Below are 27,412 nucleotides of genomic sequence, written 5' to 3'. Positions count from 1 at the left end.
TAGCGTGATTATACCTCCATCACTGGTTTGTAGGAAAACTAAATGTTAAAAACAAAACAAGCAACGACTACGCGGGCCGTTCACTCGTAAACATGCAGCAATACGACAGTAAACACGCTTATCTCTAGAGAGAAAGCAAAAACGGAGCACGCACAGACAGTAAAGATGCTGTGAAATAAAACATGTCAATACCTTCAGTGTGTCCCATTCTAAACACATACACCAGGATACGTTTTCCGCGTGCAATCTGTATAAAGTGTAAAAAATAAAAAAATAATAAAGATCGCAGATTATATTGACCGCAGGGCCTCTTCGTTTTTTAACGCTATTCTCAATAGATGAGGGGTGGGTGGGGGGTTAACGTAACTGATCGCTAACCCAATCCCATTGCCTGCCTCTTCCTCCTCAATCTGCAGGAGCTAAAAAGCTAGAGGAGCATTCGGTAGAATCTTGGTGGAGACGGGAGGAATGTCCAACTTTCGCCCCTATCTATCTATGTATCTAATCTATCTACCTCAGATTCTGTGCTAGTCTATTTTAACATAATAATACAGCTCCCTCTTCCTCCAGCTAACAAAAGCACCCTAGCTGCTCCCCTGGCTGCTACGGGGCCTTGTACTCCGCTCAGCGCCAAATCACAAGCACCCGATTGGACTGTAGGTGGTGGTGGAGGGGGTCTTCTTCATCAGATCCACCATAACGTGTGGGTTTTTAGCTCATCGCTATAGAGACATTATTGTAAACAAAAAACAAAACAAGTATTCATGTAAAACAACGCGACCTAGGTTGGGCAGCTGCAATAAGCGTCTTGCTTTAACCTATGGCTTTAACACAAGAAATAAGGGCTGCTGTCGAAAAACAATCGGAAGATAGATTTACTGAAGGAAATGTTATTAATTAATAATTACTGACATGACATGATGTGTTCGTGTTCGTGAATATTGCAATCAACATTTTAGAAACATGATTAATAGGCTACTAAAGGCTTGATTTGTTCTTCATTTCCATTGCGAGAGGAGTAGATAGATCTACAAGTTATCAACGCGTCGCTTTGATCGATGACTTTAGAGATCTGGTCTTTTTTCGACGAGCGACACTGTGGTACTACGGAGCATAAAAACGGATGCAGTATGTTGGGGGGTGTCATAGGGAATAGCAGTGGGCGTGGTTTGCTGGTGCCCAAAAAAAAAAAAAATCCCCACTTTTACAAAAATATTTTAAGCCTAGAAACAAGCCATCAGGATCTTAGTGAATCATGACCATGAAACCTTTGATTCTGTGAAAAGAAAAAAATCGGACCTGTGTGAAGTGAGCGGTGCTCACTTTGCATGGTATCAAACACGACACCCATGAGCATATCTCCTTGGCGAGGAGGGAATTCAACGCAGGTTATTGTAAAAGGTTCCCCAACACGGCTTGGGAGCTTTTGGCTGGTGAAGACGACGGAGGCGCACCATCTCAAGCGAACTTGATCCACGTGAGACACCTCCAAGCGAGCTAAAGCGAGCGAGCCGCCGTGTCGAGCGTTGCGAAGTCCGCTTGAGCCTACTCAGGGACAGAATCATAAATCTTCATCCCCCGACTCCTCCTCCAGGGGAGTGAATCTTTTACAATAACCTGCATCAAATTCACTCCTTGCGTCACTTTGTATGGGCCGTTCTGTCCGTGATGTCAGTTATCTATCTATAAATGCGAGAAGTCTCTGCGTGTGTGTCTGTCTGTCTGTCTGTCTGTCTGTCTGTGTGTCTGTAATCCGCGTATCTCGAGAACCGTTCGTCCCACCGGCTTCAGATTCGGCACACGCGTTCCCCGCCGCGGCACGGAGTGCAGTGCCGGGTCTCGACCCGACCCGACGCGCGGTTTTCCCGAACCGGCGCGAAACGTTCGGAATCTCCTTATGCGGGGTTGATTGTTGACATCAGGCTGTTCCGGAGGAAATCGGCGAAAGCTCTGACTCATTGTGACATCACTTCATAAAAGGCTCTGACATCACGTACGCCACATGAGTCAACAAAAAATCTCTGAATATCTCCATATATAGCATATATGGGCATAAAATGGACGCAGAATCACAAAGATCTCCATATACGGGCATAAAGGGACACAGACAGACGGATACAGAGATCTCCATAAATGGGCATAAAATGGACGCAAATGGCATATATGGGCATAAAATTTACGCAGAATCACAAAGATCTCCATATACGGGCATAAAGGGACACAGACAGACAGATACAGAGTTCTCCATATATGGGCATGAAATGGACGCAAATAGACAGATATCTCCATATATGGGCATAAAATGGACCCAGAACTATATCTGCAGTGATCTCCATATATGGACATAAAATGGACACTGACAGACAGACAGACAGACAGACAGACAGATAACAGATATCTCCATATATGGGCATAAATGGACACAGGCAAACAGATGGTCAAAACGGGTCCTATGACAACAGGTATAATGGGGTTTGCATTAAAGGGCGGGGCATTCATTCCCTATTTACATCGTTCCCGAGTTGGCCAGGTCGCCGACTAGACGCTGGGCCGCCCGAGCTTCTAGTCTCAATAAATGGAGTTCTGTGCTCATACGGACACTCATACGGACACTCATGTCAGTGACGTCAGTCATCCCTGACAGCAGAGCGACCTGTGCCGATGCCATACTTCCCTCTGTAACAATGTAGGCGCTATGTAGTGTCGGGAGCGTTTGCTCACTGGGAAGACGCATTTGCGACGTCGCTTGCCAATGCTGCGCGAGCGAGGATCAAAATTGACAAGCGACGTCGCAAATACATCTTCCCAATGAGCAAACGCTCCCGAGTCCCGACGCTACATAGCACCTACATTGTTACAGAGGGAAATAGGCATCGGTGCTGTGCTGTCTGGGATCATTCTCCAATCTCCATACATGGAGTTCCGTGCTCATACGGACACTCTTAGGGCCGATGCATACGCGACCTGGCGTTTCCCAAGGAACCTAAGCACAACGGTGTGGGCCAGTGGTAGGCAAGGACTCAAGGAGGTAGGGAGCGCTTCGCTGTGTTCACTTGGACCGTGTGGAGGTGCCGAAAGTCCGGGGGACGAAGATTTACTATTCTGTTCATAGCGGCGCATAACTCGGTAACGGCGCTGAGTCAGCTACGTCGCAACGCTCGACATGGCGACTCGCACGCTACCACTCGCTCGGCGGTGTCTCACGTGGCTCATGGTCGCCTGACACGGCGCGCCTCTGTCATCACCGAAAACAAGCGCTCCTGTCCCTTGCAGCCCCCCGCGCCCTCACCGTCGGGCTTAGGGTCATTGGGAAAAACGTGGACGCGATGCATACAGCATACTCCACTTTTAGAGACGATTGTATTGAACCGAAATAAATTCGGCTCTAAAAGTGGAGTATGAATCGGCCCTTACGGACACTCATTTACAGACACACAAAGCCAGATGTAGGAGCAGTTTGCACCGCTCAAAGATTGAAAATCCCTAAACAAAGGGTATTTATTAATAAATAAATAATACATTAATATAAATATACAAATATTTGTTATCACATAATCAATGGTTTTATGGTCATGATTCACCAGGATTCTGGATGGTTTGTTTCTAGGCTTAAAATAATTTATCTAAATATATTTGTAAAAGTCTGGGGAAAATGAATGGGAGATTTTTTTTAGTGGCACCAGTAAACCACGCCCACTGCTATGCCCGTGTTCTGGGCTGTGATTGGCGTGTTGGAGCTGAGCTCTAGGCTGTGATTGGTTCCTACAACCCGACGCCGCCGACGTGAACCCACCTCTCCTGATTCGTGCAGCCAACAACATCCACGCATGTTCACCGTGACCTTTCAGTGCAGTCATCGCTGCACCGAATGGAGGCCGACTCCTTCTAGAACCATCTTCATTAAAGAATATACACAAAAACGAAAGGGGAAAACGCTTCGTAAACGGCTTCAACCATGACCGTGCCCGCCCCTTGTGTTTTTCGTCGCGCGACATTAACCGACCGACCGCTTTGAATGGATTATTTTGTTCGTTTTCACCGAGAAGCCTTCTTCTTACTACGCCCAGTCAGCAGCCATAGCTCGGACATTGACGCTGGAGGTAGGTTCCTTCGTCACCAGACTGCCATTTTCCGCTGTGCTGTGCAGCTAGCTTAGCTAGCTGCTAACAGGCTATGCGCTAAAGGCAGAGGGTACTTTTTTTTTTTTGTTGCGGTGGTGGAAAGTAACTCAGTACATTTACTCAAGTACTGTACTGTCACAATTTTGAGGCATTTGTACTTTACTTGAGTATTTTCCAATTTACAACACTTTTACTTTTACTCACTACATCTAGGATCCAAATTGTGTACCTTGACTCCACTACATTTATATGAAAACTTTAGATAGTTCTTTGTAGATTTTGATTATCATCACAAAACATGCATTATCACATCAGTCTCACAATACGTCGCATTGCGAGCTTGTGGATAGGCTATTTTCAAAAGAGGGCAGGGACATACTGCATAACGATTACCTTTACTTTTGGTACTTTAAGTACATTTTTATACCAATACTTTTGTAATTTTACTCAAGTACTTTTAGAATTCTGTACTTTTAATTGTAATGGAGTATTTCTACATTGTAGTATTAGTAAAGAATTTGAGTACCTTTTTCATCGCTGGTGGCGTTAGCTGCGTAACTGTCATAATAATGTCACAGGAAGCTTAGTAGCTAAGATGATAACATAGCCTCCCTCTGTCTGACATTCAAGTAGGCCTACTCTACTCTCAACCAGAGTCCATATCAATATGAAGAGATATATACACGTATGATGAAGCTCTTTAACACGTGAGACCCGGCCTGTCTTTCACAATCAAAGGCAAAAATGTTTAGTTTGCTTTAGCTAACCTAGCTAACGTGCTGGCTATATGCGGTTTGCTAACGTTAACAATTAAAAATACAATTAAAACGGTGGCAGACGTTCGACCAGTGAAGCAACTAAGATATCATTTTCAAACATCACATCTGGATTTATAGAGTGAATCTAGTCAATAGATTCAGTTCTCTAGTGGAAGTCCAGGGTTGTCAACATTGGACGGTCAGAATCCAGGAGATTTATTTTTTGGGGTGTGCGCAGAACTCCCCTACCGGGGTCTGGGGGTCCTCTCCCCAAAACCTCTTAACAGATATATATTTTCCTGTGTTCTGTTGAATTTTGTGCATGTTTGATACTTTTATGAAGCTTGCTTTACTAGCACTCGTCCAATTTCAGCCTTAAAATACCAAATGTAGGTGAATAATAATGACTTCTCATCTTTAAGTCATTACATGTATATGATCTTTCTTGCATGCATTGCCCCCAACACTAAAGTGGGGGGTCTGGGGGTCCTCCCCCAGAAAAAAATGTAACATAGTAGATGTCATTTCCTGTGTTCTGGTGAATTAGTGCATGTTTTATATGTTTATCGGGCTTGCTTTACTAGCATGGGTACAATTTCAGCCTTAAAATGCCAAATGTAGGTGTACATATTTGATGACTGAACCAAAGGACATCTTTAATGATGACTTCTAATTTTAAGTCATTGTGTCTGATCTTTCTTGCATTCATTGCCCCACCCCTAAAGCAGGGGGTCTGGGGGTCCTCCCCCAGAAAAAAATTAACATAGTAGATGTAATTTCCTGTGTTCTGGTGAATCTGGGGAGTTTGATACCAAATCCAGGAGAAATCCAGGAGATTTGCCAATCCAGGAGCATGCCAGGAGATAGGGTCAAAATCCAGGAGACTCCTGGGAAATCCAGGAGAGTTGACAAGCCTGAGTGGAACAGTGAATCAAAACGAATCTTTTACGAGGTTAACTCTTCCGACTGCACTGAACGCCTTAATTTCTTCTAAAATGTTAGTGAACGTATATTGTTGTTGTATGATAAACTATGACATAAAGGTAGGGTGACCATATTTCCAGCCACTCAAACCGGGACGCAAAACACTGTTTCCTAAAACTGGGACCCTAAAAGCAATGCGCACGTTACAGCGCACGCATGTGCCCATTCTCTGACGTTCGTGCACGCGCACACACGCACCGCAGGGTTGCAAACAGGCAGTGAGTGATTGACAAACAGCCTCAGCGTTGAATTCAGACACGCAATGAATTTGTTCCTGCTGATTGGTTAGGTGAGCATGTTTTCATGAAAAGAACATGATAAATGTCTATGCAACCACTGAAAACAGCTACTATTATTTTAATTCTGGCAAAAACCGGGACAATTTTGCAGTGAATGTTGAAAAGCGGGACATATCAGTGTTTTAAAGATATTTGTCGGGACACCGGGACACGCAGCTTGAAAACGGGACTGTCCCGGGTAAAACGGGACGTCTGGTCACCCTACATAAAGGGCCCGCGTTGCCACGGTAGGTGACTAATCTAAACAAACAACATACGGCGGTGGGATCGTTAATGACATTTGCCTGTTTACGTTGACGGCCACGTGACAAGATAGGCGCGTGTAACTCCTGGACGTGGTGATGTAACGTTGCCTCACCTCTGCCATGCCGACCAAAACACCTGTCAGATTGCTGTTGAATCAAGCTCACTGTCATGTTATTTAATTTTATGTAACTAACAATGATTTGTGTGATTTGTGCTTTTAACAGGATACCTCACTCTGCCTCTGCTATGGCAGTTTTTAATGCCCAGGTGATTCTGGCTGTCACAAGATGCAGGTAAGAGATTGTGTCAGCAGTTACACATTATAATATACTTTAGTTTATTGTATTGACAGAGATGGAAATCACTGCATTGAAGAATACTCACAATAACCGGAGTTAAACACACTGCTCATCCAGTGATTTAAGACCTGATAACTTGCCTAGTGGTGGTACAGTGTCTTTGGGGGACAGTGACACTTCAAGGTAACTTGTTTGTATCTCAGCAATTGTTTAAATTGTCTCATAAAGACTGAAAGTCTAGGTTACTCTACTGAAGTAAGATTAACTGCTTGTTTTTGGTCAAATCACTGGAGATGGGTGTAGTTAAAGACTAGAATTACTACTGACAGGCATGTATTGATGCAAGTGAATGTGCAAAATGGTGAAACATGGCCACTCACTTAAAACAATAACAATACTCTTCCCCCAAACATGACATGACACTCCTGTTAAAGTATTAATTGCCAGTAGGTGTCTATGTTAGGTACTAGCTTGTGTAAGTTAAGTTTGCAGTCTCCACCAGATATGTAAATTATCAGTGACTGTTATGACTAGCTTGTGGCCAGGTTCTTGTATATGTTTTACATAGTCCTTTCTGCAATGTTATTGCAACCCTACCTCACACTGTAATGTGTTAACATTTTCCTTTTCTCTGTCAACAGGGGATCGTATTTGCTGTCCAAGAGACAGAGCTGTTCGTCTCTCTCTTCCAAAGCCTACCTACATATAGAACGTACCGGCCATTTATCCCCCATATACACAACCAGGCACTCCCACCACTGCCTCAGGACCCACACCTGTCGGACTCACAGCGCTAGCTTGCTAGCCAGGTCCCTACACAGCTCAACCACTTGGCTCCAGGACACAAAACAAGACACTAAAGCTCCTGGAGCCCAGGATGACCCTCAGGCGACAAAGAAAGAACCCGCCACACCTTCGACCCCCACTCAACCCCCACCAGCTCCCACCCCACCAACTGCTGCTGCTGCTCCAGCTCAGGAGAGGGCAGTGGTGAAAAAATCTCTATATGTGAGGATTGTGGATGAGATGAAACACTACTACAATGGCTTTCGGCTCCTGGGCATCGACACCAAGATTGCCAGCAGGATGGGGTGGAGGTTGTTGCACGGACAAGTTCTCTCACGCAGGGAGAGAAGACGGGTAAGAACTGGGGGCTGTGTTGCATTATTTTGGCCATAATTAGTTAAGGCTAAGTTGATTTTCCTCATGCTCCTAGTCCTATATGAGCACAGCAGCCAGGCCAGGCCTAAGCATGTTGATCAGTTATGCAATGCTCGGAAGTCAATGGAATGCAAGCGATCCTGGAAAATGTTCTGTACTTTTCTGCCCTCTCCTTATCTCTTGTCTTTATACTGCCCTGCCCTCAGGTCACAGCATAATCACGGGTGTCTAGTCTCTTCTCATTCCCATTGTTGAAGATCTTGTAGTAGAAAGTAGCTGCGCTGGTTATTCTGCCTTGCCACTGGTGACTGGGTGATTGTTAGTAAATCAATCCGATACATTTTATGGCAGAGGGCTGGCCGGGATGGCGCCATGACAATCCTTCTTAATGTTTGTATGGTGTGTTGATTTTCTGACTGTCTCTGCCATGGCTCCTGACCTGTCGGCCTATATTAAACTCCTGGTGTAGCACACTATGTACTTGGGAAGTCCTGGCAGCTGAGTTGGCTTAGGCATAGTGTACCATGCACATGCATGGTGTAGATTTAAGCTTTGATTTTTTTAATGTATTTATTAGATCCCCATTAGCTTACTGTACAGTCACAGCAGCTACACACATCATCAACAACAACCTATTTCATGTGCTGTGTGCCATGATATGGCTTTTATAATAGCTTTCATGTTTTTAACTGTTATTCAGTTCCACATACAGTTTTGTAGTTAATCTATTCTGCTTTCTATCAGTAAGGATTGCTCTTTTATTTAATTCCACAGCACGTAGACTAATAGCCTAGCATATTGGTATCATTTGTGAGTCTCATTCAGTTTATGTTCAGTTCAGACTTTATTGCCCACCCACCTCATGGGTGCACTGTGAACTGAATAACATTTCACCTGGGATCACAAGTGTAAACAAAAGCAGTACAAACAATGAAGAAAGTGCAGACATACTATAATGTTAGGTAACTGGCAGTAACTTATCAGATAGTGTAGCAATCAGGAATATGGAATTCAACAATTGAATTATTTTTCAGATAAAATATAAATTTCCTTTTTTTTGACAGTCAAGAGACTAAGCTTTTAGTTTTAAATTTTCATCAGCTCATCAGGTAGACTGTGAAATGATCAAGAATATGGAATTTAGGATTATTCTGTCAGCAATGGAAGCCATACATGTTATCCTATCCATTCCTGGGCTTCAGAATAAAGACTGCTGGATGTACAGTAGTAGAGTGGATAAATAATAGCTTAACTGTTTACAGTGAACATTGATTTCAGTGATGTTCAGTACCAGGAGCTAGTTCTGAAACTCAAATCAGCTGATGTGGTCAGCTGAGCTGGTTTGGTTTCAGTTGTGTTCACAAAGCATGAAATAGGTCATTGTAGGCAACTCTCAGGTAAGCTTACTGGTGATTTAAAAGGGGCTTCTCAGTGCATTTTCTCATGTTCTGTCTTGGTTAGTGGGACCATAGAGGTCGCGTTTGACTTCTGTAGCTGTATAAATGTCTTTAAATGCCCATTGCTTGCAGACATTTGTCAGTTAACTTGCAACTTAAAATGCAACTGCATTTTACCAAGTTCATATACATTGGTGAGGGAGATGAATTTACTGTATGAGAAACACAGGCACACCTGCATGCACACACAGTAACCCAAGCTGTGACTGTCATCATGACAGAGTTGTATTTGGGCTATTTTAGGAAGCTGACAGCGCTACAGCACACATGGTTTGCCTGTGATATACAAAATACAGTCATACTATTACTGACAGCTTTGATAGGATTGGCAAGAATTCTCAAAAGGCTCACGTTAAGTTGTGCTTGCCAAGAGGAAACTGAAACTTCACTAGACCAGTAATCCTGGCACCCTGATGCCAGCTACTTGTGACTTGTTGGCCATGATACTCATGTCAGTTTCTTTCCAACTCTCTCTCTAGCTTATGAGGACCTGTGCTGACCTCTTCCGTCTTGTGCCCTTCACGCTGTTCATCATCGTTCCTTTCATGGAGTTCCTGCTTCCTGTCTTCCTCAAGCTCTTCCCAGAGATGCTTCCCTCCACTTTCGAGACGGAGTCCAAAAAGGCATGTTTACATATACACTCTGAATCGGCCTGAAGCATGACTGACTTCATGGCCCAAGTCTATCCCCTGCTTACATAACCTCAGATAGGGTGAGGTGTGCAGTGTATTTAAGGAACCAGTCATAGCTGATGCAAGCAGTTGGTCATGGCCATTTGAGACAATTGCTTTTGACAATGTTATCTCAACACAAATAATGTTTAGAAAAACATTGCCAGATTCTCATGTGTTCAAGAAATCGTGTGTATTGTATTGCTACCAATTGTAACAATACACCTTGATATCATATGAGTTACCATTTAGGGCTTTTTTTTTTACCTCACCCGAACCCTCATCTTTCCTCCCCTGTGAAGGGTTAAATCCAGTAGAAGCAGATGGTTCTTTTCTGTTAGGTTCATTAGCTATGTCAGCTCTGATGTTCCCTGGACGCTCTGGGAACATGGCTGAGTGACTCCCAGATATGCCCACGTGCTGCTGGACAACAGCGGTGTCTGGCCTTTGAGACACAAGATTAAAAGAGCACTGGTGTTTTCACAACAGACTTGTTTTGTGACGTCATGGTGAGGGATTTCGTAAAACGGTATTCTGTCAATTTGGTCAGATTTGTCGCTTTGTTTTTGGAAAATAAGGAACCCACCTGCCACAATTTTGTTACACAATCACTTTAGTATGGTAAGTGACATTCTTTTGATAAAATAAGTGTTAAATTGCTTTATATTCTGATAGTACTCATTGGTAGAGTTGTTTGTTTAGTAACGGATCTCCCTGTCCCTCCAGTTCTTGATTAATTAAACAGAAAACACATTTTCAGGTCAGATTAGCAATTCTATCCATAAAGGAGAGAGAACTCACAGGATACAGATTAAACAAACAAAATTGGAAGTGATGACACAAAGAAATAGATCCGACAAAATTGAACTGGAACACTATATCACAGGGGTCTTCGACGTTTTCAGGCCAAGGACCCCTTAGTTGAGAGAGAGATGAAGCATGGATGAACTATACGGAATCTATGAAATGGAATCTAAGGTTGAGGGGCAACCTTAGATTCCATTTCATAGATTCCGTATAGTTTCATCGTTTGACAGCATGATCATCAGTGTATTTTGGGTTATTTTCAATTTGTTTTCAGATATTTAACCACTTGAACCGTCAATATTAAATACACTTGACCTTTCACTATGTACTTGGTGTGCTCTATTTCCCCTCTACACCAAACCTCTTTGCCAAAAATAGCCGATCTACAAGCTCACAACGCCTCGCAGCTAAAGTTCTCAGAATATGGACACTAGGGTTCAAATGGTTAATATAAAAAAGGGAGAAACCCCCTGTAGTAACTCTGAGGACCCCCTGTTGAAGACCACTGCGCTATCACATTCACAAATAGTGCTTAACGGGCAGGCTACACCAAGCGTCTTTACGCACGTTAGCGTATGCGGGGCGTGCGCGCGCGCGTATGCGCGTTTTGGAAAGATCTAATGTATATCAATTCAGCCGGCTACACCAGGCGCACGGATAGCGCGAACCACGGATACGCATTCCCTAAAAATAGGATCGGTTCTATTTTTTACATACGCGTATGCGTTTTGTACACAGACTCCCATGGTCTCCCGCACATATACCCCCTCCTTGTTGTAGCCAGGGGCTTTTCGCACACGCACAGAGAGCGCACGCACAGACAGCGCACGCATGTGTCCGCGTTTTCTGGTGTAGCCTGGCCGTTAAACTTTTTAACAAAATACTATTGTTTTAAGCAAACAAATGAAACAATATTACTTACCCTGCTTTTAATGAGTATATAGGTCCACACTATAACCAATACATCCTCCATCCCATCATTGAGACAGAATAATGTTGCAGGAGAGGGACCTGGTACCGACTATAGTATATTTTCCTACACTGTTTATCTCCTCACAACTTTTTAAAAGTTTAATTCTGAGCTCAACCGGCCTCTCTCTCTGCAGGAGGAGAAGCAAAAGAAGGGTCTGGCAGCAAAACTGGAACTGGCCAAGTTTCTCCAGGAGACCATCGCAGAGATGGCCCGCAGGAACAAGGCAAAGGTTCAGACTGAGGACGAGACGCAGCGCTTCTCCACATACGTACAGAAGGTAAAACCAGAATGCTGTCATCTTTGTTTTGCACAGTAGCTCAAAATTCGCCGATCTGCCACCACTAGTTTATACCATGAAACGGTTCTCTTTGTGAAACACTGTAAAATATATACATTTTACATCTCAGATGCCTCTGTGTTGCTTATCGCTCAGCCATTCATTAACCCGCTGCTTCTGACAGAGCTAACAGTTGCTGCTCTGCTCAGACAGAGATTCAAAGGTCACATATACATCCCAGGTAGCTGCTAACACACAGTGATCATTAATCATAACTCATGCCAGCGTCTCTGTTTCCGGTGCTGAACACACAGCTGAATCCATGATGACAGTTTACGTCAGGGGTTCTCAACCTTTTCAGGCCACGACCCCCCAAAATAATCATATCCCCTCGCCCCCAAAATACTTTGGGGACCCCCCTGGGGGTCCCGACCCACATGTTGACAACCACTGCTTTGCGTCATTAAACCGCATCCAATCAATGCCGTCTCATTTGCATGTTGCTCAGGTGCGTCACACCGGGGAACAGCCTACCACCAAGGACATCGTCAAGTTCTCCAAGCTGTTTGAGGATGAGCTGACGTTGGAGCACCTGGAGCGCCCCCAGCTGGTGGCTCTGTGTAAGCTGCTGGAGCTGCAGCCCATCGGTACCAACAATCTGCTCCGCTTCCAGCTGATGATGCAGCTGAGGACTATCAAGGCAGACGATGAGGTGTGATTTGCGGCAGTGTTGACGTCCTCAAGATCTCTGTTATGATAGATGTGCCTTACAATTTTATTTCATTTTTTTTATGTAATTATTTTGTTCAATCTTGACTCCTATACTAATCTATGACAACTGAATCTCCACCCGGGGTTCAATCTTTACCTTTTTCTAAGGAAATGTATGAAGAGTTCAATATCTTTCTTGAAATCTTTTGGACAATATATAGATGTCCAAAAGAATGTACTATCTATCTTTAACTACAATTCAGAAACAACATTTGGTTGATAAAATAATGTTATGGCTGTGGTGGTTCTGTGGTCATGAAGGGAGGATAGAGGTAGCGAAACGTTGTGTTCAAATGAGGAAGTACAGGGTGGAGAGCCACCCACACTGCTGTTAATAAAGACGACGCCCTATGTTTGCATGCTTCCACAAAAGTGTAATTTCTTTTTCTTTTTTTCAGTTATCAGAACATCCAGTTTTACATGTTTTCTTTATCTGTTTCTCTCCTCAACACCTATTGTCCTAAACTGAATGATTCTATTCCCTCCCTGTCTCTACAGATGATCGCAGGAGAGGGTGTGCCGGCCATGAGTGTGTCAGAGCTGCAGGCAGCATGCCGTAGTCGAGGGATGAGGTCTCTGGGTCTCACCACCGACCAGCTACGTCAGCAGTTACAGCAGGTGAGACACTAGAGGTGACAAAGAAACAGTCATTCTCAATGGAGGCCAACGACATGAAGCCACAAACTGTCGCTGAAGCTTGTAAAGAACATTTACACAAGAACAATGTTGAATTGTTTACGATGTAGTGAAGCGTCAAAATTATGTTTTTATTTCACCATTTCCTCTCCCCTTCTCTCTCCCCAAAATTCCTGCTCTGTTCCGTAAATGGAAGTAATACGATTAATTCTTAATGGTAACCCAATTCCCTGTGATATTCAACCCTACCCTTTTCATCTACTCTGTATCGAGTAACACTTTAGCAGCCACTCGACAGCAATGTACCTGGGTACACTACGGCTCGGTAGCTTTTGTCGCTGCTAGTGTGAATGTAGCATTAACATATCAGTTCCGTAGTGTACTTTGCTTTATTCAATTCACTTTTCTTTTGGGTGGGTGGGTATTTCTTCCATTTACAGAACAGATCAGGAATTGTGGGGAGAGAGAACGGGAGAGGAAATGGTGCTTCGCTACATCATAAACAATTCAATATTGTTCTTTACAAGCTTCAGTGACATGTTAGATTATTTATTCTTTATTACTTCGGATTCAATGTGGTGCAATATGTGTTATAACCAAAAGCAGTGTTCTCAAGTAAGCGGCTTCTGTGGTTCTCTTCTGGTAGTGGCTGGACCTGCATCTGAAGGAGAATGTTCCTCCATCCCTGCTGCTGCTCTCCAGGGCCATGTACCTGACGGACCTCAAACCTAAAGCTCCAATCATCCCCCCTGTACCTAAACTTGAGGTTAGATGCACACATAACTCTAAATCTAGTAAGCTGAGGCTTTTCTACAGTCCCAAGAATGTACAAATTAGAGAATCAGAGCAGTGCACATGAAAGTCCAGTGTCACTTTCGGGTCGTTGAGTAGATGGTATGCAGGTCACGGATGTGGAGTATGTTCTGGGCAACACAGTAAACCCGTAAGGCGTACTCTGAAAAGCTCCACAACTTGTATAACTCCTTTCATTGTTCCTGGCTCTGCCAAAGGGGCGCTCTTATTTGTACCCTGAATAACACGACAATAATAATAATAGGCAATAGTCATATTGTATTCACAATCTTTTTGGGAGAGAGGGAGTGGATGATCATATATTTTTGTTGTTTTTGTAGAAATCTAACCCTCCTCCTGTGGAGAATACAGAAGCAACAACACCCTCTGCCTCCACTGACAGGCTGGCTGACCCTGCCCTGGTCATCAAAGACAGACCGGTCAGTACACTCCTTTGATGTACCACAAAAATACACAGCAACATTTCCAAAGTTCCACAAGGCTCCTCCGTTTTATAAAATATTTTTGATCTAAAATGTCTTCCTGTCTATTTATCTGTCCAAGGCAGAGGAGGTGAGAGACAAGGCCCCTGTGCTGTCAGACAAACCTCTTACTCCTGCTGAAATCCTTCAGGTACGTCTCCATGGAACACTGGGTTTTGTGTTGTCAACTGGAAAGTGGAAACAGTTTGAGATTAGATCCAAGGCGGGACTTCTGAGTTCTGACCCAGTTACTTTAGTAGTTAGTTTCTGCTTCTGAACACTTCATACAGCTCATGTCTGTTATCAGTATGAACAGTTCATAGACAAAATTGTGTGCACATCTCAAGCCTGTATTCAGGCCAGGTGCAAGGTAATGCAGATAATGGAAGGCGAGGAACGCCCGCACACTTTTTGTGTGCTCCAAAAACTGACTTTTATTACAGGCAACTGCAACATTTCGACTTTACGTCTTCATCGGGCAAAAATTACAAAATGTTGCCTGATTAAGTCGTAAAGTCGAAACGTTGAGGTTGCCTATAATAAAAGTGAATTTTTGGAGCATGCGGGCGTTCCTCTACTTCCACATTCTGTTATCAGTATGAACCCTTTCTATACCTTCATGGTGTTACTGCTTGCTCTTGAGAAATGCAGGCCAGACATGGAGATGATGTCGCCACCTACTGGATCTGTCCTTAAAGGTAGTAGTAAAGGTAGTATCCCCTGAGGGTATTCTGCCAGAAAGGGGGCAAGGGCATGGCCCCCTAAGCTTCAAATAACATCCACAACTGTGATGAACGGCGAGCTCTCTGGCTCACTCGGTCACAATATTAGCTCCACGTTCCTAAGATCACAGGTTAAAATTATACAGAGTATACTCGACTCCAAAGCAAATCCTGACAAATGTTAAGTTTGTGTGATATGCTGTAGAAGGAAAAAAAGGAGGGGGTCAAGTACCCTGGTCAATGAAGTACAGTATATATAAGGTTTAAGTAGTTAAATACCAGTGTTGTATTGATCGTGTCACGCTGCCCTGAATCTTTTTGAGCAGGAGCACGTACCCATCGCCCAAGTTGAAATTGAAGGCACTACTTATTTGTGTTCAACATATAACATGCTTTATACTGTGTGTCTAAATACTAGTAAGACGCCAAGAGGGCGACATGTGACCTTGCTTCGGCCATCTGGACAGTGATGTATATCGGACCAGTTACCCATATACTGTATGGAGACCCCTGGTACCCATGGAGATCCATTTACTGTATGGAGATATGCTGTGAGAGCCCAAACAACATGCTTACTCAGTTATTCGTTATGTGAAAGTCTTATGAAGTCTATGACATCTGACATCTTTATGCCCATACATGGAGATCCCTGTCTGTAGAATCAGCCATACAGATATGGGCTGTCTTGGCCATATATGGACTCTGTTAGTGTGGTACAGTAATGGATGTGGCCGATGCGGCCTCCATACATTGGCATTCCCATATGAAGTCCTGTTAGATATGGGCTTAATATTGATGAGGGGAACTCCATACATGGGCATAAAAGGGATTCTGTTAGTGTGACATCACAGTGAAGCCAGAGCATGATGTCAGAACGGCAAACCCATTCTGTTAAGAGTGGTTCCCCTGACATCACAGTGACATCAGAGCATGATGTCAGAGCGACAAACCCACAACCACAGTGTCAGGCGTTATAGACAGAGATACATACGGACAAGCTGTGACCATTCAGATAATAATCTGTGACCTATGGTCGCAATCAGTTGATATTATTTATGAAGTGTGATAATAAATACATTTGTGAATTCACATGACAATCCTTTGGGAATTAACGTGAGTGTGTGTGTGTGTACGGAATTGGACACCATTCCGCTAGCTCTCAAGACTTCGAGGTCTAATTGTTGCATAGGTTAGACAAGCAACCAAAGTAGTTTGTCCTGTTTTATTTATTTCATGTTTTTATTGTTACTACAAATCCTTTATTGTATTTGACAAAGTTGAGTTAAGGAGATCTAAAAAGACTGTTAAACTAAACTGTCACTACTTCCACAGGCCAAGGCGGCAACAGATCTGGCTCAGAAAAGCAAGATGAGTGCCAATGGTGTCTAAAGTGTGGCAGGGGTCTCGAGGTCTGGGCTGGATGGAAGATTGGCAGTGGCACCTAGTGTCCATGAGGGGGTGTCGGGCTGTGGACAACGCCATGGCTTGCCACCATTGGAGCTTTATCTCTCACAGCATCTTCTAATCCTCTCTCTTGGCCTGAGTGATGGGAGGCTCTTGGCTTGGCCTGACTTAAAATGTGTCATCCCACAACACAGGTGGTCTGTCTGACTCCAGATGCCACATGGATCTGTGTTACAGGACTCTTGTCCCATGCTATCGATTGTCTTCTGTAGTAAACCCCCCGGAAGACCTTTTACCGCCAGTTTGAGCTCATACATGCTTTCAGCTTAACTTAACCCACCATCCTTTCCTAATTCATGCACTCCATTCAGTTGCCACTGTACCAGTACAGGTGGACAGTGTATTGTTAACCTGACATTTCACTGGACTGGCAGACCACTGGCGGTGGGATGCAACTGATTTAATGTCAGTGAGGAGATGGCCCAGTCTGGTTAACTGTGTGGATGGCATCCCCTGTGGTCTAGACCATCTCCAAAATCTCCTCCTTGTATATTTGTAAATACCCTGTAAATGTATCTCTGTGTCTGACATCACAGCAGCAGCTGCTTTGTACAGTTTGCTATGCAACTCCCTTACGTTCTCTTAAACGAAGCAAAAGTTCTATGAACTTAAACTGATTTTATCGTTAATAAGTGTAAGTTCAGACTGTAGTGGGAGTCAGCCTACGAGAGATTTTTCTGGTTGATTGTTGGACTGCACTGTGATATCAAGTAATCCACAACAACAAAACTAAAGAAACCTCTCGTCATTCTGATGACCCAGACCTACTGATCTGGACTGGCCTATTCGCAATGAATGAAGTGGCATTGTGTAAGCACTAGAAGCTGTAAATGGCAAGCAAACACAGGTTAATTATTTTGATTGTAAGAAAGAGTTCACTCCTTAGTCCTTGTGAGAGTCTGCATTGATGTGCAGTCTGCCTCCATCGGTAAGAAACTGAACCGACAATCTGTGTAAAATGTACCTATTTCTTTGGTATCTGAATATACAGTGTATATATTGTCTTTTAACACAGTGATGCTACTCCATTTGATTTGTGGTAAATTGAACATTGGAAGAAAAATATATTTGGCGTTAATTGACTACTACTGGATGTTTCCCATGCCCTTTGTTAAAGCTCAATTGATGAATATGTAATAAGAATTGTCTAATAATTTATTGGGAGTAGCATTTAAATTCTGAGGCCAATAATGACAGTTACAAAGTTGTTTTGTTTTGTATAATATTTTGTAATATGGTTCTTGAAGAGCTGAAATAATGATTATACCCTGTTTCATGAAGCGTTGGTTTTGAAGGTTGTCAATCGAAGGTTTACCACAAAAACGTACTGTATGCTTGCGTGTGTGTGTGTGTGCGAGTGTGTTTGATGATGCCTTAGCCCTTGGGAGATTTTTTGTTTTACATAAAGTGGATATTTGTTATCCCCCCTGCCCCTTCATCAGACTAACCATAACATCCCTTGGCACTAGATTCTCACTCTGGGTTAAATTGAAAAAAGAAAATGCTGTTTTCCTCCTATAGCACCTCGCAAACATGGGTGTCAATAAAGAATGGGCATTTGTTTTAAATAAAGGGTAAAAGGCTTTAGTTTTATTGCATTTTTATTATTTTCTAAGTATATTGGTTGCACATCCTGCTATTTCATTTTATGCTTGGTTTGAGAATTGTGTGCACACTGGCTTTCATGGCAACGTGTCAATGGTGCCTAATTGCATCGATGCACTTTGACCTGTTTCTCTTCTGTGGAATCCCACTATTGTCTATCCTCTACTCTGCGATTGTTGTTGGCAAAGTAATTTTTTCACCTGGATAGTGGCCAGGTAGGGAGAGGAAGAGGGGATCTGAGAACAGAAACATGTAAAAGGTGACAGTAAATTAGCTCATTTGTGCTACCCTGCTGCCAAATCTAGCCAAGTCTCCCCTCCAAGCATTGTGTAGATGTATAATGAGCTAAGATGCTAAGTAACAGACAAGGCCAGGGAGGTGGTGTCTTGAGGTAGAGGTAAATGCTCAATTTAAAACAGTGCTTTGTTCACAACAATATAGTCAGACTGAGAAAGGCATCATGTTTGTGTGTTGCTCTGCATACTTTGTGATGAGTTGATCTGGTCGACAGTTTTTTTTTCTCACCCTGCCCATTTGATAACTGATGCAGTGAATTGCATAGGCCATTGCACAATGTATCTGCTGTTTTATCTGCATTAGAGGGAGTGACTTAAGCTGTACAAAATGTTTGTAGCTTATTATTTCCATTTAAAAGGGTGTTGCAGTCAGATAACTCATTGGCTTGTATTAAGATAATGCATTGTACCGTGTCAAATGAGTATTTGGGAGATTAAAATAATTCACATGATGAAAATGATGAAACCCTTTTACTATTGTGGCCTCTGTTTTCTTGTCAATACATCCTATATGTATGCAGTCGATACAACTCAAACATTCAATGGTTTACAATACATATCTGAGTGCATTGAGATTGTAATTGTGGGCTCGCCTGAAAGGGAGACCAGTATATTATCTTCATTATTTATAGAGTGAGTTCCGTCGCAGACAGTACAAAGGCAGGGCCCTTAGCCAATGAGGTGCGGAAAATCTGGGAGTGGTGTTAGCTGGAGTATTGGTTGAGCTTCACATGACAGTTAACACGCTGCAGAATATAGTACGAGCGAGCCCATACTGTTTCGTAGGTGCAGTACCTCTAGTTGCATGATAATCTTCTTGTGCTTCAGTGTGCTCTGATCTGGTCTACGTGATAATGGCATATTTTAGCTGTGGTTGCTTGTTATTGACTAGATTGTCTTCATTGTATGACCGTTTATATTTGTGACCAGTAGATGTCATTATTCAACAATAGTTGAATAGAGATTTGAAGACAGGTCAGGGACTGAGTAACTGCATGCATGGACATGATGATATTACAATGTTATGCTTCGGTACTCTTTGATCTGGTTTAGTTTAGTATGTCATAATGGCATTTTAGTTTAGCATTGCTAGCTATTGAAAATATATGATATTTAATAATTTATATTATCTTAATGTAATGAATGACTAGATTGTAACTGTTTGTGACCAGCAGATGGCGTCGTTTTTCATTGAGATCTCCCAGCCTGCACTTAAGTTATCACAGTATTTGTGCACACAGACTTAATAGGCTGTGAGATTAATTAAATATCTAAAATGAAAACGTGTTAAACATAAGACACCGTATTGGGCAATGGGTAAAATCGGAATACAACAAGTGAAAAATAATAGCATAATAGTAATACATGGCATTCAAAAAGTACATGACTATTAATGGCCATAAAGAAAAATAAAATTGCATCATCATGACTATAATCCTATATCCTCATCCTGTAGGCCTATGCCTGCATGCCGTCTACATAATAGACCTCCATAAACTGTTCTTCTGTGTGACTGTGTCTCCATTCTTGACACTCAGCCAGGCTAATTAAAACTCTACTCTTGTAGAGTTCCCACGTGACTTTCCACACTGACCCGTGTTGCTCGGGCCTGGTTCATTGGAAACCATGACGCAAAACAAACCCCCTCCTCACCGCTGTTAAAAGCTGGTGACTTCGGGGTGCATGGAGACATATCAATGACCACTCCCGTCTTTTAATAATAACAGTGGTGTAAACCTACATTTATAAGTAGCCTACTGTACTTTTGAGGTATTTGTAATTTACTTGCATTTCCAAAAGGGCTAGGCCTATATGTCACTTCAGCCCTATCGGCCATTTGAAACATTTCAAAAGACTTTTAGGTCTATAATTTAAAGAATTCTGCATTATGAGTAGGCTACTTTTGGTAGGTAGCCACTTGTCTTTCTACATTTCTACATTGCAGTATTGATACTTTTACTTAAGTATGACATTTGAGTAGCCTACTTTTTCCACCACAACAACAACAACAACAACTAGCCTACAAAGTGTGTCAGTGTAGCTATCTGTCCCGGTGCCCAAAATATGTCAAACAAATGTGGACCATATGATAAAGTAGAAATCGTATATGTTACCTTATTTTCCAAGCTGTTGTTTCAGCCTGGCTACATCTAACCCTAACACTATGATTGATTGATGATTGATTGATTGATTGATTGATTGATTGATTGATTGATTGATTGAATACTTTCGTAGTTGGCATAGGAAAAGCACAAGACAGTAGGCTACAGTTCAGATACCAGCTTTTCTAATAGGATTCAAACTCAATAAGAGAGCACTATGGCTTGTTTACATTGGGGTCCTTTGTACTCAATTCAAATATCCATTCTACAAGAACGTGATGTCATCTGCTGTCTCTCTGGGAATTGTGAATGAAGCTCCGCCCTCTCTGCTTTGATCAATTCAGTGAAGCGGCCAGTTCACACAACAGAGCGGAGGAGGCCGGGGGAGACTATTTAACAACCACCACCACTTTGCACCGGACTCAGGGTAAGAAAACTCCTTTTTACATAATAACTACGAGTTTGTTGACAGGCTGGCTGTGGCATATTCTAGTTGCGCCTGTGTTCTCCGACACCAGCATGATTAAAAGGAGCAGGTGTTTTCTGAAATAGACCAGACCGTCCGTTACACGGACAGACGCCCAAACCATTGCGCCACACTATTCCTCAACCCCCCATTATTGAATCCTTATGGATGCAGGGTTGAGGGTTCTCTCTTGTTTTCCCCGCAGTGGGATTTCTGTTCTGTTCTGTTCTGTTCTGTTGCCTAGAGCAATCATGCCCTAAATTTGTGTTACTATGCTGCCAATATTATAATTGATAGTGTTTTATTTTTCTTTCAAGCCCTCACGTGTTTCGCACATTGAAAGAAATAGGCTAGCCTGTATAGAAATATATCGACAATATAGAATTTATAACACATAAATATTACGTTATTCACAAATAATAATCAATTGGAACTACAAACGAGTTTACATTTGCTTAATAACCGTAAATTAAATGCCTCAAGCTTGTTTATTATACTTAATAGGCTAGCGCCATTTTGAAACGGGTATCCTATTCTATTTAGAACCTTGTGCGGTGTAGATGTAAAATTATTATAACATTATTTCTTCTTCTGTGTCGTGGTTTATCTGATGAACATGAACTGGTAGGCTATGACGACAACATACAGTAGAACAGAACAGCATACATAAGGCATAGTCTGCTGTCTGCCCAGTACCCATACATAGATATGCATTATGCTGCACCCTAGCCCTACCGTAGATGGCCTGGCTGTGACATTCCCAAGAATCCCAGCATAGTGTTAATGAATTACTGTGGATGTGTTTTTCAGCAGATAAAGTGACTTATAATTGTCCCCTTGCCAGACTTTCTGATCACTTCCAGCACACAATGTCAGAGAACATGACTAAGGTTTCTATGTTAAATTATTAACGCTGTGTCTATATCCTACTATGCTGCTGGTTATTTCCACCCTGAAAATGTGCCTAGAACACAGATGCTAAACCGAGGCCATATACTGTACATGATGTACACACTGTTTAGCTATTAACCCAATGCAAAATGAGTCGTAATTTCTACTGTAACTCATCTGAGACAAATGTCTACCCATTGATTAGGTTTCCTGTGTCATCATGGTAAATACAAGCTCGGTTGGCATGCAGTCACTCCCAATACTAGCCAAAACACCCATAAGCAGACAATAGCAGATCTAGGTGGTAGCTGCATATTAAAAGCGGTTACACTTCTCATTAGACCCACGGGCACACAAGATGTCGCACTGCAATGATTAAAATATTTTAAAAATAAATGTGAATATTGCAATTATGTTCGAATAGCAACCTGCTGAATGAGCATTACATGTTTGGGGGCTGGCCCTAGTAATAACTACAGGACATGAAAATAAATGATTGAAGGCCAGTCCACACCAAAGCAACCCCTTGCAAGTTGCAAATGCAACTACTTGCAACCGTTAAACCCAAATGTCACTGGTCTGCAGCTGGTCAGTCCAGACCGCTGCAATTTCTTGCAACTGGTTGAAAGCTGTGACTTGTTGCATTGGTGTGGACTGGGCATAAACCTCTTTAGATTTTTGAATAATTAAAATGACTGTTAGAGGCTGGTGTGTGTTCTGAGGGAGCTGGGTGAACTGGCTGTACAAAAGTATTGTTATCTTATATTGTATCCTCTGTCTTCCCATGCAGGTTTTCTCTCTGCAGTGCAAAATGAAGTTGTCTACAGTGGCTTTGCTGTGCCTGTCTTTGCTTTTGAGCCACACCCATTTCTCCCTGGCAAAGGGAGGGAAATCAGGAGGCTTTGGGAAGACTTCTAACCGTGGAGGCTCCTCCTCCAACCGTAACACAGGATCACGAACCAACCAAGGATCTACCTATCCCAAACAGGCAGGCGTTCCTAATCAAGGGAACAACCCTGCTGGGGGATACCCCAACCAAGGGGGCTACCCTGCCGCTGGGGGATACCCCAACCAAGGGGGCTACCCTGCTGGAGGATACCCCAAACAAGGGGGCTATCCTGCTGGGGGATACCCCAACCAAGGGGGCTACCCTGCCGGAGGTTACCCCAACCGAGGGGGTTACCCAGCAGGAGGATATCCCAACCAAGGGGGATATCCAGTTGGAGGGGGGTACCCTAATCAACCAGGCAGAGCAGGATACCCCAATCAAGGAGGATATCCTAACCAATACCCAGCTGGCGGCTATGGTGGAGCTGGCGGCTATGGTGGATATGGTGGTGGATATGGTGGTGGACACCCTGGAGGCTATGGATATGGTGGTTATGGTGGTGGTGCTGGATACATAAACCGCAACCCCAACAACCAAATCATGAGCCCTGGCTATGGAGGCAGCTATGGATATGGGGGCCACGGTTACGCTGGTGGTTCTCCATTTTCCCGCTCCGTTCACGGAATGGGTCTTGGACCCTCTCAGCAATCTAGGGGGTTTGGACGCACTGCATTGCTGGCAGCTGGAACAGGGGCTGTGGCAGGGATGGCACTGGGCTATGGACTGGGAAGGTTCCCTCGTCCACCCTTCCACTTCAACAGCCCTGAGGAGGAGCACCACTACAACCACTACATGTACAAAAGATATGGCACCCGGTCCACTGACGAGAACGACTACAGCAGGGACTATAAGTTTGTCTCACCCCCTATAAAATATGACAGCTACATGGACTCATGCATGAAGAGGACAGATCTGCTCCCCGCAGAAAGACCTCAGCGAAAAAGTGAACCCACCACCACCAGCACCACTACTACTACCACCACTACAACGACTGCAGTCGTTGCCTCAGCCTCAGACAACAGTGTAGGCAACAACACATCAGAGAGCAACGGCAACAACACATCGGAGAGTAACAGCTCCACAACGGATAAGCCTCTGACTCCTGCACCCATAAACCCCCAACCGGCAAATCAGCCCGGCGTAAAGCCTCTGCCCCCAGCTTCAGTAGATGTCAGCGATGACGATGACGAAGATACAGTCAGCATGGTGGAGATTGGCTACCCTGCGCTGATTGAGCAGCTGAAGGCCAGGAGGTGTGTGGAGCTCTACATGGTGTACTCTGAGAAATACATGGAGAGGAGGACCGAAGGACCCATCGCAGCGGCACCGCGCCCGGGGACAAGCCTCCATGGTCTTCTGACTGTGGTCTCCAGCACTGCGCTGATGCTGCTGAACAACAACATGCTGATGTTGCACTGATACATTCACAAGAGGTGATGGAGGACGGGCGGGGCTGTGAGACAGTGAAAGCAGGTGCTACACGGATGAGGAGTGACAATGAAGTGAACGGGATGGGAGTGGGTGTGTGTGGTGGTTGGGGGTGCAGGGGGTGTAGGCCGCAGTGCATACAATGATTATTTAATTATTTCCGAGAGTATCATAAAGATGGAGAGAGTAAAGAACATTTGTTGTATGTTTGCACTCTGACTCATTGGGACACTTTATATTACGTGTGGATAATATAGTTTTCCTTTTTTTGTTTGTATTGTTTATTACACAAGATATAGGCATTGTATCCTCGTGCATGTGCATGGTTGACACAACAAAGCTGGCAGACACCATCGCAACCCCCCAAATGTGAATTTAAATTGAGAATTAAGCTAGATTATAGTGAGCTGCCCAATATAAGCCCTGCACTGCCAGTTTCCTTTCCTGGAAGAGAAAGAGCCTATGAACTGCACTGAAATGCTGGAAGTTTGTCATGGCCATGGGGGACATGGGCCCATTAAATCACATTTAGATTGCATTAACAGACTTTCTGTGCAAAGGATGAAACAAGATCCTCTCTGGGTTTGTTAGAGCCTCGCTCTAGTCTAAACACTGAAGCTTGTGACGGGAACATGTGCCAATCTCTGGTTGATAAAAACATAAAAATAAAATAGTATGGCTATGTTGATTATAGAATAAAGAGTTATTATTCATTCGACAAGGTCAGTCTTTGTTTAATTTATTTCAAATTAATAAGTGTCATAAGTAGTTAAATATTTGATTCAAAGTTGTTTGTGGGAGCTGGTACTCTCCCTCTGCATCTCTGTTTGTCAGTGGGGGAGGGCAGTTAAAGTTAGCTTGCACCTGTGGGGTTTATAAAAGCATAGCCATGACGATGATCTGTGTAAATAAAATGGAACTGCCCGGGTAACAATGGAGTTGAAACTGTCATGCATACTAACATCAGTCAGAGAGGCAATGGGAGTGGAGAACTATATAGTCAATGAGCTGAAAAACAGAGAATGATGTTCCGATATCAATTAATGAAGAATCAAAATACTCTTAAACTCTTACTATGGCTTAAATCTGCAATCTGCCAATATGTTAACGTAACTGCTTTCCTCCCAGCAATTATAATATACTAACACTACCAATTCTATACGTGTAAATTGTCTATGATGCAACATACAGTATCTACATATTTTACTGTAGCTTTCAACTGACAACTGGATTATTCTCTCTTAATCAGTGTGTAAGGCATGAATAAATTCTAATTGCAAATCCAGGTTAATTATTTAATACTAATTGTGTGTAGATGATCTGATAAAGAATGACGCAACACTTCACAAGAAGAGAAACCATTCTCATTGTTCTTTCATACTCACCGGATATACAGTAGCATCATTACATCCATTGTCCTTTGACTTTGCTAGTGCTGTTAGTAGAATGTGCTTATACGGTCCATTTACCATTACTGCATATCTAAAAACGAAGGGACCTATTTTCATCCATGCCTTACCCCTAAACTTCTTTGCCTTTTTTCACTATTTTGAAAAACATTTTTAAATAGTTCAAACAGCTATTTGAAGTATTTTCAAATGTTTGTCATATTAGTAAAAAAAGGCAAATAAGTTTAGGGATAAGGGGCAAGGCATGGACTAAAGTATAGCTCTAAATCTTTGTGTCCACACACACACACACACACACACACACACACACACGCTGTACGTATATCCACTCCACTATTGAGTGTTTAGTCTGTTTACTCTCTCGCCTGATTGTAAATTGTTCTGTAAGTGCTCTTATGTGAGGCTTCTAATGTCATTGTGCAGATGTTAAAATGACCTGGATCTTGCATTCTTACCTGAGGTTCTGTTTGATGGGTTGGATGTGAAGATCTAAACTAAGATTTTTGTATCATGGGAATCATGCCCGTTCTATGAACCGAAGTGTGTTTTATGTCGTTATGTGTGGTTTCTACATTCAATGTCTAAAGCTATAATGTGAGTGTATGATGTGTATCCCATGTAAAGAAAATCATGGTATTGTTTGCATTCCACAGCATTTATTTAGTTGGCGTTTACATTCAAATGTAAATGTATATTTTGAATGTAATATTCATATTCATCCCATAAAACCAGCCCTGTAACTTCATCTCTTCTTTTCACATAATCATAAACATGATCATGGTGAAACGTTTGTCAGATTTGCATTGTAATTGGGGCCTCTATCATGTGTTGATTTGCACTTTCCCCTTGCCTAAGCTTGGCTTGTTTAATAAAACTTCTTAATCCACTGTGTGGTTTTCTTGACTATTTGTGAAATAAACAAATGCATTTTTTTGAGTGCAATGGTTTTAGTGGAAGTTACTACAACATTCTACCAAGATAATATTTTGCCTGTTCACACTTTTGGGGTGAGCAGAATACTAATTTGTCTTCTTCTTGTTTTGTTTAGGCTTTTAACTTGGGTTATGTGAGATAGGTGAGTAGACTATATATAGCAGACCTGGGCATTGTGCGGCCCGGGGGCCGTATGCGGCCCTTTGCTTCACTCTGACCGGCCCTTGTAGGGTTAATGGCAAATTACAAAATAAACACATTTTCAAATTTTACCTCATGTATGGACTAAAGCTGCATTTCTTTTATTTTTAAGTTTTTTACATATATATGGACGCAATGCGTACATCAGCACGTGTGCGCGATCATTGGATGTTGTCTCAATAACAAGCAGGTGGTCAGACTGGTCACACGTCAAGACGACCTGCCTTACCTTACCCATCAAAAATGGCTAAAGTGTCTAAAAAAAGAAAAGT

General features: G+C 42.9%; 3 protein-coding genes across 3 annotated transcripts in view; 2 read left to right on the top strand and 1 right to left on the bottom strand.

The window, feature by feature from the left end:
• Nucleotides 1–500, bottom strand: part of nsd3 (nuclear receptor binding SET domain protein 3) — a 29,410-nt gene extending 28,910 nt beyond the window's left edge. Inside the window, exon 1 of the mRNA XM_080738361.1 lies at nucleotides 193–500. The gene's annotated coding sequence lies outside the window, so the exon portion shown is untranslated. The remainder of the gene's footprint in view (nucleotides 1–192) is intronic.
• Nucleotides 501–3,864: 3,364 nt separating this feature from the next.
• Nucleotides 3,865–19,291, top strand: letm2 (leucine zipper-EF-hand containing transmembrane protein 2). The gene is made up of 11 exons (XM_080739151.1): nucleotides 3,865–4,100; nucleotides 6,633–6,701; nucleotides 7,349–7,847; nucleotides 9,805–9,948; nucleotides 11,910–12,053; nucleotides 12,562–12,765; nucleotides 13,323–13,442; nucleotides 14,107–14,226; nucleotides 14,594–14,692; nucleotides 14,817–14,885; nucleotides 16,789–19,291. Exons 2-11 carry the CDS (start codon nucleotides 6,655–6,657, stop codon nucleotides 16,843–16,845), a joined length of 1,503 nt encoding a protein of 500 aa, XP_080595277.1. The 5' UTR covers nucleotides 3,865–4,100; nucleotides 6,633–6,654; the 3' UTR covers nucleotides 16,846–19,291.
• A 1,970-nt stretch (nucleotides 19,292–21,261) lies between these two features.
• prnprs3 (prion protein, related sequence 3) lies at nucleotides 21,262–26,885 on the top strand. The gene is made up of 2 exons (XM_080739024.1): nucleotides 21,262–21,350; nucleotides 23,071–26,885. The coding sequence occupies exon 2, from the start codon at nucleotides 23,092–23,094 to the stop codon at nucleotides 24,586–24,588; it is 1,497 nt and encodes a 498-aa protein (XP_080595150.1). The 5' UTR covers nucleotides 21,262–21,350; nucleotides 23,071–23,091; the 3' UTR covers nucleotides 24,589–26,885.
• Nucleotides 26,886–27,412: the final 527 nt, after the last annotated feature.

The sequence above is a fragment of the Nannobrachium achirus genome (assembly GCF_963921795.1).
Source record: "Nannobrachium achirus genome assembly, chromosome: 12".
Lineage (NCBI taxonomy): Eukaryota > Metazoa > Chordata > Actinopteri > Myctophiformes > Myctophidae > Nannobrachium > Nannobrachium achirus.
Note: the sequence above shows the minus strand (reverse complement) of the source record. Positions and strands in the feature narration are given on the sequence as shown.

Coding starts and splice junctions, on each gene's coding strand:
- letm2 (XM_080739151.1), top strand. CDS start 6,655: ATGGCAGTTTTTAATGCCCAGGTGATTCTGGCTGTCACAAGATGCAG. Junction 12,054..12,561: donor TCTCCACATACGTACAGAAG/GTAAAACCAGAA, acceptor CATGTTGCTCAG/GTGCGTCACACCGGGGAACA. Junction 14,693..14,816: donor TGGTCATCAAAGACAGACCG/GTCAGTACACTC, acceptor TATCTGTCCAAG/GCAGAGGAGGTGAGAGACAA.
- prnprs3 (XM_080739024.1), top strand. CDS start 23,092: ATGAAGTTGTCTACAGTGGCTTTGCTGTGCCTGTCTTTGCTTTTGAGC.